This window comes from Aulostomus chinensis, chromosome 11, assembly GCF_037954235.1.
Source record: "Aulostomus chinensis isolate RoL2024-O1b breed Wild chromosome 11, RoL_Achi_v1.0, whole genome shotgun sequence".
Taxonomy (NCBI): domain Eukaryota; kingdom Metazoa; phylum Chordata; class Actinopteri; order Syngnathiformes; family Aulostomidae; genus Aulostomus; species Aulostomus chinensis.
Window position 1 is genome coordinate 20,078,589 of NC_141330.1, and position 9,488 is coordinate 20,088,076.

Consider the following 9,488-nt stretch of genomic DNA (forward strand, 5'->3'; position numbering starts at 1 on the left):
CTATTTTTTTTTAAATGTCTCCTTGATTCCCAATAATTGCTATTAGCCTTGAAAAAAACCACATCTGTCTATCCCTGGTATGAGCGGATGGGCCATCGCGCTTGTCCAGTCACGTTCTGTCATATGACCGTTGTGGAAGACAGTGTTGGGTTGAGTAACAGTGAATATATCATTAAGTAGATACATAACACACTCATGAGTGAATTAATAATACAGCCAAAACGTCTCCTCCAACCATTTAACTCCTTATTATTTTAACTAACTTACAGATTATCAAATTGCACCACCTGCTACACGCTCACAACATCTAGGCTAACTTACTTTGGTCATTAATGTTACTAGCAGCCTCGTCGACTTACTTACGTCACTGCGACGATAAAACGCGTATAAAATGTTCGATTCAAAGGATTTGTTGGACCAACATTCATGTTGGTGGATTCAAGTAAGTCTGTCAACTACAAACACCAGTTTCATTGTTAGCAGAAACACTGTTGCTAATCTGTCAGGCAGTATTAACCGAACAACGTAGCCTGGCTAGTTGCCGAAGCTGGTTAGCACAAATATAACAGTAAGTTGCACGTCTAACAAATACATTCACCAATCATGTGATTATCTAAGCGGTTGAATGTGTGAATGAGCTCACATTCGCCCTGTTGTTGTCAGGGCTGCTGAAGCTATCATCCACCGAGCGGGAGGACCGGGTCAGTCGGGCGGACTTTCTCTGTGACGCGGGAACCAGAGAGAGAAACTCCGAGCTGGTATCTAACTCAATCGACCTCCTCTTCGGAGTTGTGGCCGCCGGCTCAGCTCCGACACCACTGCTGCTGCGTAGTATCACCATCTTGACTCCCAACAGGCCTTATACCAGCATGAACCACGGAGAATCACCGGCTGATCTGCGATAAAATTCCCTAGGTTAAACGTTACCGTGCCGCGAACATGGCAAATATCCACCAGCTGAAAACACCGCCCCCTCTCCCTCTATCATCCCTTGATTTCTGGCGCCACAAACGTCATCGGAGGTTCTAGGGTAGCCGCCAATGAACTGCCGCACAGAAAAATAGACCCACCGACAGGATTGTGTTCGCAAACACACACAGTAGGCGTTATCATCACGTATTACCGACATTAATCACATTCTGATAATCACCGTGAGCGAGATAAGTGGATCCAAACAATCAATACCGAATTCATGCACAAGCGGAGCGATACATGTAAATTTGGAAAGGTGTACTAGCAGACGTTCAAGCGCGTATTTCTGCAGTCAGACCGTGATGCTGGGCTGTTGCTAGCGCTAGCAGCTAAGTAGCTTAAAGTATGAAGCTGTCAATTGTTTTCAAGTGCAGTTTCCAAACGAAATCAAGCTCATTTAAGACACCCACACAACATGAACTCCAACATGTTTTATTTGGATGAGTGACAGATTCCAAAAGAGGAAATACAAACTCTAACATTGCTTCTAATCAGAAAAAAGTACATTGTGTAAAACTGCTGTACAGGTATCCAGTAAATTCTCAAGCTTCCCACTGGATCCTCCCTGCAGTCTCCTGATGTTGATGCACCTTTCAGGTATGTTTAGAGGTACTAATGAAGTGCAATCAAGAAATCAGAGGGAAACATAAATGCAAAGGATTAATAAATCACCAAAAGGTGTTCATTGACCTCAAGGATTCAGTGGAAGACTTGAGATTTCACTCAGAGCCCACAATCCTTTCCATATGTGCAGTAGCCAACAGCTACATTTCGCAGTGCAGAGTGTGTGTGTATGTGTGTGTGTGTGTGTGTGTGAAAAGCCAATTGGTTGTCAAAACTTGATTATCATTGTTTGGACGTGTATTTGAGTTGTTGCCAAAGTTGTAATTTTCAATTATCTTGAACTTGAATAGAATGAAGGACATCCTCAAGTGTTATAAATGGAAAAAAGTCATGCAACTGTAAAAATACAAGTTCAACTGTATAAGACTAATTTTACAGTTACAAGTGTCATGCAACTGTTGGATACTGCACAGTATTTATCTATTGAGCCCTGTCGTCTGGTGGGGTGTGTTCACGCAATGGCAGCCAGGTAGTCTTTCACCTCTGCTGGGGTGAGTCTTTTGAAGCCGGCCTCATTGCAGATCCCCACCTCAATATTCTCCTCCGTCATCTGACCCTCAAAACTCTCCTGAAATCAAAAGATGGAGAACATAAAGGACTGATAAAATGAGGGACTTTAATTTTGAAAGGGAGGTACAGATGAGTGCATTTGAATAAATATTCCCTGAAACAGCAAGACATAATACTAGATTTATTTTTTTTTAAACACATTCCACACAGTTCCCATTGGATTTTGATATCACTGGGAGAAGATGGTGGTACTATGTGGAAAGAAGTTCTGTGAATCTCCACTTGATTATTCTTTCTCGGTAACAGTTGTTTCTCAGGAAAAAGATTTTTTTTTTTCAATTAGATGAAACTGAAATGTGAAAACTGAACAAAATGTGGAAATCAGATTAAAAATGTGAATTGTGTTTTTCAAATTTATTTTGTTAATTCTGATTCAGTTTCTACACATTTTTATTGGACGAAGTGTCTGACATTGATAAACATGATTCACATAAGCATAACCCCATAGAAGCAAAGCATGGTAATTAGCTCCGATTTCCATTCAATGGAAATATTTGAAACAGGGATTCATAAAAATCAACACATCAAAACTATCCACAAATATTTGTACTAAAAAATTCTATCGGTCGAACAGCCAGTTTTGCTCATAATTTGTTAATCTGTAATTAACAGCGATCTGCCAAATCAGTTGGAAAAATATATTAGCATATCAGCCAAAAAAAAAATCCAGTATCTTGCGTCTCTTAATTTGCACAGAACTTGTGCCCACCTTCTTCATCTGCTACTGCATTGGGGGCACTTGACAGTCAATTCTGGTCTTGCCAGTCCCCGTGAACTGAACACACTGAGGACGGAGTTGATGTCAAAGAACATACCTTCAGGGTCAAGATGGCTGTGTGGATGGCGTCCTCCAGCTCCAGATCATTGTTATATCTAGAAAATAGAAACAAAGGCGTATTTTGTTCAATAGAATATAAAATATTGACCATGTAAATTCAAATCATATTTAAAAATATTTAAGTGACAATAAATAACTGTACCTATAAAAATTCCTCTTAAACAACATTAATTTAAGACAATAGCTTTGGCAGGCTAACCACTATAATCAGGTTGAGGTGTGGCGAATAATTTTAAAGATCTTGAGGCAAACCTTCATCTAATTTTAAATACCCTGTATCCTATTGTATTAATTTATTCTCACCTGTGTAACAGGCAGTGCCGTAATTGGATTTCATTAATAATTTCCTTCCATTAAATGAGTGTGAAGTATGGAGGGCAGCACAGTGGTGCAGTGGTTAGCCCCGTCACCTCACAGCAAGAAGGTTCTAGGTTCAAGCCCCAGTTCGAGTACAGGGCTTATCTGGGTGGAGTTTGCATGTCATCCCTGTGCCTGCATGTACTCCGGCTTCCTCCCAAAGTCCAAAGGCATGCAAGTCTGGTTCATTGGCAACTCTAAATTGACTGTAGGTGTGGCTGTGAGTGTGAATGGTTGTCTGTCTATATGTGTTGGCCCTGCGATGGACTGGTGATTTGTCCTCTCGCCTGAAGGCAGCTGGCATAGGCTCCAGCCCCCTGCGACCCTTAACAGATAAACGGTATAGAAAATGGATGGAAGGGTGCAAAATATGAATATGTGGGCCTTTGAGTATAAACAGTTGATATAAGCTATTACAAATGAAGAAAAGCAATCATTTCAGAGTTTCAAAATTTCACATCAATATAATTTTTCCAGATTAAAATGTAATTAATTACAAAGAAAATATTGTTTTGTTTTGTTGCAAAGCGGTACCTTTTTTCAAGGAATGTTTTTCCATTTACATAATTCTTTCCCATGGCTGTGGCTTTCCATGCAAAATACGCCCCCTGGAGTCGGAAACAGAGGTAAACAGTCAATACAAAGTCGTGCTTCCTGGTGTACAGATTCAGACATGATATATCTGACACTATACCGAACTGTGGGTACAACAATGAACCGTCCCACCATCTCTACAATATTTAAGTTTTTGCTTCTAATCACTCAGTGCATTAGTTAAACAGGTCATATATATTTCAAAGTGAAAGTGTCTTTCCAGAAATACGAAAAGGAACAACTGAACATACAGAGGGATCTGACTGGAACAAGTAGGGGTGGTCTTCATCCCATCCAGCAATCAGCAAAGACACGCCAAACGGACGCACGCCACTATAAAAGAACAAACTGCAGATTAAAATCATTTAAATTCTTACAGATGATGTTGTTTTTGGAAAGTTCCTCTGAATACACACCCAGATTGTGTGTATTCCTGCATTACTGAAGCTACGCGCTGGACAAGCTGGCCCGTGGGGATCGGCTCCTGGTAAACCAGGAAGTACTGTTGGGCCAGCTTCCTGGCCCGTCGGACCAAGACCCTGTAAAAATAAGAGGTGAGGTCTGAAGTCATACAAACTCTGTTGGGAGCACAACAGCTAATATAAACAGCTGACAATAACAAACATGCTTTCTGACATAAAAGTAATGTTTTACGGTTGGTTATGCTTACATTTTACAGTAAAATCACTCTGAATCAATTAAGTATAATTTGCTTTGGAAAATTGTTGGGAGTGCAGTTTGTGTGTGTGTGTGTGTGTGTGTGTGTGTATGTATGTGTGAGAGAGTCAAAAGTTTGATCACACCTTCTCATTTAATGGTTTTTCTTTAATTTCATTACTCTTCACATTTCACATTGTAGATTCTCATTGAAGGCATCAAAACTATGAATGAACACTAGAGGTGGGTTAAAAATGTCTATATACTGATATTTTATCGATATACATTTGTAGGAAAGATTATCGATACATAAATCCCAGTATCGATCTTTTAAAATGCATTTGATTTTACCCATTTATTTTTGTTTTCCCCTTTAGTCTGGCGTGATTTAGTGCGTAGTGCAACGTTATTGCAGTCAGATTATCAGATCTCGCGAGATCCAGGCCATGTTCCTCTGATCAGAGAACTACAAGATGGCAGAAGCGCAACATTAATCTCCGGCAAATTTAAGAGCCGATGTCTGGCAGCACTTTGGCTTTAAGAAGCAAGAAAACTGCGCCCAACTTGACAAAAATAATGATGTGCGCAAAATGTGCAAAGTAGAGGTAAAGTACAACGGAAATACAACTAATCTCCGGAGCCATGTGACGAGGCATCACCCAGAGTACACTCAGCAACCAGGAAACTACAAGTCACTGCAACAACCCTCGCTGAAGAAAGCATTTGGGATGAAGTTTCCATCCACGCCTCCATGTGCAGAGAACATCACTTCGGCTCTGGCAATTTTTATCTGCAAGGATCTCAGACTATACTGTGTGGTAGAAAATGCAGACTTCAGACACCTCATCCAGACACTGGAACCACGGTATGTGCTACCGACACGGAAACAACTGAGTCAAGTCACAATCTCAAAGATGTACAGAGATGTTAAAAACAACGTTGCAACTGCAATGAAATCGGCAGAGAGAGTTGCCATCACTTGCAACAGCTGGACAAGCAGAGCTACGATTCCTACTTGACCATCACCTCTCATTACACTGACAGTTACTGGTCCCTCATGTCCCACGTTTCACAAACGCGGGCGATTGAAGCTCGTCACACCGCGAGTCATCTTGCTGAGCTGCTGACAGTTTGTGGAAGTCTAAGTTGCCCTTCTATTTTGAAAGTCATGTATTTAAATAAAAAGTGCATGATGTTGTATAACTATTGTTTAATGGTCAGTTCTCAATGTAAATATTAATATTTAATTATGCAGCAGGTTAGAGGGTTACTTTTACAATTGAATTTACAGCATGAGTCCTATGAGAATCTCTTCCATTACCAAAGAAAAATTGGTATTGTAACTAAAATATTGTATCGTATATTGTATCGAATCTTATCGGAAATCGGATCGACTTGGGACCTAGTGCATGGAAATCGTATCGTATCAGGAGGTCAGTGGTGATACCCAGCTCTAATGAACACACATGGAATTATGCAGTAAAACAAGAAAGTGAAAAATAACTCAAAAATGTTATAGCCACCCTTTGCTTTGATTACTAGTTTGCTCACTCTTGGCGTTCTCTCAATGAGCTTCATGAGGTCGTCACCTGAAATGGTTTTCCAACAGTCTTGAAGGAGTTCCTGAGATGCTGAGCACTTGTTGGCCCTTTTGCCTTCACTCTGTGGTCCATCTCATCCCAAACCATCTGGATGGGTTTAGGTCAGGTGACTGTGGAGGCCAGGTCATCTGACGCAGCCCTCCATCACTCTCCTTCTTGGTCCAATAGCCCTGACACAGCCTGGAGGTGTGTTTGAGGTCGTTGTCCAGTTGAAAAATACATGATGGTCCAACTAAACATTAACTGGATGGGATGGCGTTTTGCTGCAGGAGGCTGTGGTAGCCATGCTGGTTCAGTGGGCCTTCAGTTTTGAATAAACCCCCAACAGTGTCACCAGCAAAGCACCCCCACACCATCACACCACCTCCTCCTCCATGCTTCACGGTGGGAACCATGCATGTAGAGACCATCCGTTAACCTTTTCTGCATTGCACAAAGACACGGATGGTGGAACCAAAGATCTCAAATTTGGACTCATCAAACCAAAGTACAGATTTCCACTGGTCGAATGTCCATTCCTTGTGTTTCTTGGCCCAAACTGATCTCTTCTATTTGTTGCTTCTACTTAGTAGTTTCTTAGCAGCTATTCGACCATGAAGGCCTGATTGGCTCAGTCTCCTCCGAACAGTTGACGTAGAGATGTGTCTGTTACCAGAACTCTGTGTGACTTTTTTCTGGGCTCTAATCTGAGGCGCTGTTAACTTGCGATTTCTGAGGCTGGTGACTGGGATGAACTTATCCTCAGCAGGAAAGGAGACTTTTCCAGACGAACTGACTTTCAGTTCTTAAAGTAATGATTATTCTCTTAATATAAATTCTAACAGCTGTCTAATGGAGTTGTCAGCTGTGTACCAGCCTGACTTCCACACAACACAACTGCTGGTCCCAACCCCATTAAGGAGGCAAGAAATTCCACAAATGAACCCTGACAAAGCAAACCTGAGAAGTGAAAACTATTTCAGGTGACTACATCATGAAGGACATTCAGAGAAGGCCAAGAGTTTGCAGCGATGTCAACAAAGCAAAGGGTGGCTACTTGGAGGAATTAAAAATATAAAACATACTGAGTTATGCAACATTTTTTTCTTTTCAACATAATTCCATTTAACTTCCAATATTTGATGTCTTAAGAAAACCACTGAATGAGAAAGTGAAACCTTTTGATTAGGAGTGTATGTACGTAAACAAGTAACTGAGAGTTTCAACACTTCCACTCACTTCTCCAGTGGTTGATGTACAAGCTGATAAAAAAAATGGAAAACGAAAACTGCTGTTCTTTCAAAACTCAAAGCACCCCCACCTGTAGTCAGGCCCCATGCCGCTGTAGACCATGCCTATGTGTTTGGTGATGGGCTCCACTTTATGAACACTCTGCTCATCGTACAGAATAGACTTCTGTTTCTTCTCTGTCGCCAGAACAACTCCATTGGAAGCTGAAAAATAAAACATATTACACCAATACATGAGCTTCCCAAACCATCTTCAACTGCCCTTGGTTTTTAAAAGCTCTGGGAGACCTCTGCTGCACTGCGGGTGTCTGTTAGCTTGGCCCTTTGATTTCTATTAGAAATACGAGCCCATCCTTCATGATTATGGAAACATAACAGATGAAAAGTAAAAAGGTACATAAACATATAGATCGTGGTCCAATAGAAAAGAAGCTCCAAATTATGAAGAGACAAATTAGGTTTTCACAATCCCTCCTACCTTTGATGCCCACCGAGGGGGCTCCGGCTGCTACAGCTGCCAGGGCATATTCAATCTGCACCAGTTTACCCGAGGGGCTGTGGAAAGAAACACGCTTCGACATTAGAGTGCCAAGGTGGAGCAGAAATCGGAGAGAAGGAACAATAAAACGACCCAAATGATTAGATAACCAACTTTTGAGAGTAACACAAATGAACAAAGCCAAAAGTGAAAGCAAAACCTAAAATAACTGACTCATCTGAGCTAATACGAGCTAATTTGATGCAAACCAAGCTAATCCCGACTGGGTTACTCTGTCCTGAACTGTTCAGTAATTAACACATAGATACAACAGTTAACCAAGCTGTCACTAAACTTATGCAGCAGCTATTCTGTGGGATGTAAATTTGTAGACCTGTTAGCTGGTATGCTAACAGTTAGCCAATTCATTGCGCTAGCACTACCCAGCGATGACAGTGCATCGTCAAACACGGCTCCGAAAAAAATCCCTTCAGTATTAAAATTCAGAGCCGTATATACAATTTAATGCTATGCAATTCAACGCCAAAAATAAATACGTTCTGCAAGTTCGAATATTTTTTGAAATCTCAAGACTGTTTTTGATAAAGTTTACCTAAATGTGGTGAGGGAGAAACTGTAGCCACGTTCCGCCATCTTTCTCCTCTTCTTCTACTGGCTTCTCTTCTTCTTCTTCTTTGCTGTTTAACGGCAGTTTGCATCCAATACTTGCATTGCTGCCTCCTGCTGGATCTTCACACCACTACTCCCACTACACTCTCTGACGCAGTCCTGTGGCTGTTAAAAACTCAAATAGCCAGCGCTTACCTTTCCCCCTCCCCCCCTCCTCCAGGATGGCTGCAACTGTCACCTCCCCAAGCCCCACTTCCCGCTACTGACTGATCAGCCTCTCCCTGTTGTAACATCTACACAAAATAAGCACATGCTGCACCATCTCTGGCACCTGACACACAGAGCACAAGCCATCCGGGTGTTTTCCAATTAAAAAGAGTGAACTATTCAGAAGTGTGTGTCCTAATTTCAGCCTAGGAAATGTGACTTCCTCCTCCACCCACCCCCCTTGCCGACACCCACAGACTGTGAGACAACTCCACTAACTGAAAATAAATGTCTCCCCTTGCTTTCCCCCTCCCATTGCTGTTGCCACTGTTGCAGTATTTTCCCAAACACTACACTATTCCCCTCAGACTGTGACAGACTCAGAGTGACATCCACCTGTTCCCGTTTTACCGCTTCTTTTGCCAGCCTGTCCTCCCTCTCATTTGCCCCGATCCCCACATGTGCAGGCACCCACACTAACGAAACCCTCACCCCCCTCCTGGACACATCTCTAAAAGCCAGCAGCACCTCATAAACAAGATCCTGCCGGCCCCGCCGGCTACGCCCATCCCAATGCTCTTGATGGCAGACACCGAGTCGCTGCACACCAGCACATCGCAATCCTCCATCTGGCCTGCCCACTGCACCGCCATCAAGATTGCAAACAGCTCAACTGTAAAAACACTGAGGGAATTTGACGTTCTCTTACACACTCGCACATTCATTCCACA

General features: G+C 42.1%; 2 protein-coding genes across 8 annotated transcripts in view; both read right to left on the bottom strand.

Annotated features, from left to right (window-relative positions):
- The window catches only part of atad2 (ATPase family AAA domain containing 2), a 41,119-nt gene extending 40,110 nt beyond the window's left edge, over positions 1-1,009 (bottom strand). For all 7 annotated transcript variants that reach the window (XM_086218990.1, XM_086218992.1, XM_086218994.1 and 4 more), the window contains exon 1: positions 644-1,009. In XM_086218990.1, the coding sequence (XP_086075116.1) occupies positions 644-841 (198 nt within the window). In that variant the 5' untranslated portion in view covers positions 842-1,009. The remainder of the gene's footprint in view (positions 1-643) is intronic.
- Positions 1,010-1,388: 379 nt separating this feature from the next.
- psma2a (proteasome 20S subunit alpha 2a) lies at positions 1,389-8,666 on the bottom strand. The gene is made up of 8 exons (XM_086217374.1): positions 8,534-8,666; positions 7,921-7,997; positions 7,514-7,646; positions 4,372-4,494; positions 4,207-4,288; positions 3,896-3,969; positions 2,982-3,039; positions 1,389-2,164 (listed from the first exon to the last, which is right to left on the bottom strand). The coding sequence occupies exons 1-8, from the start codon at positions 8,572-8,574 to the stop codon at positions 2,048-2,050; spliced, it is 705 nt and encodes a 234-aa protein (XP_086073500.1). The 5' UTR covers positions 8,575-8,666; the 3' UTR covers positions 1,389-2,047.
- Between the last annotated feature and the right edge of the window lie 822 nt (positions 8,667-9,488).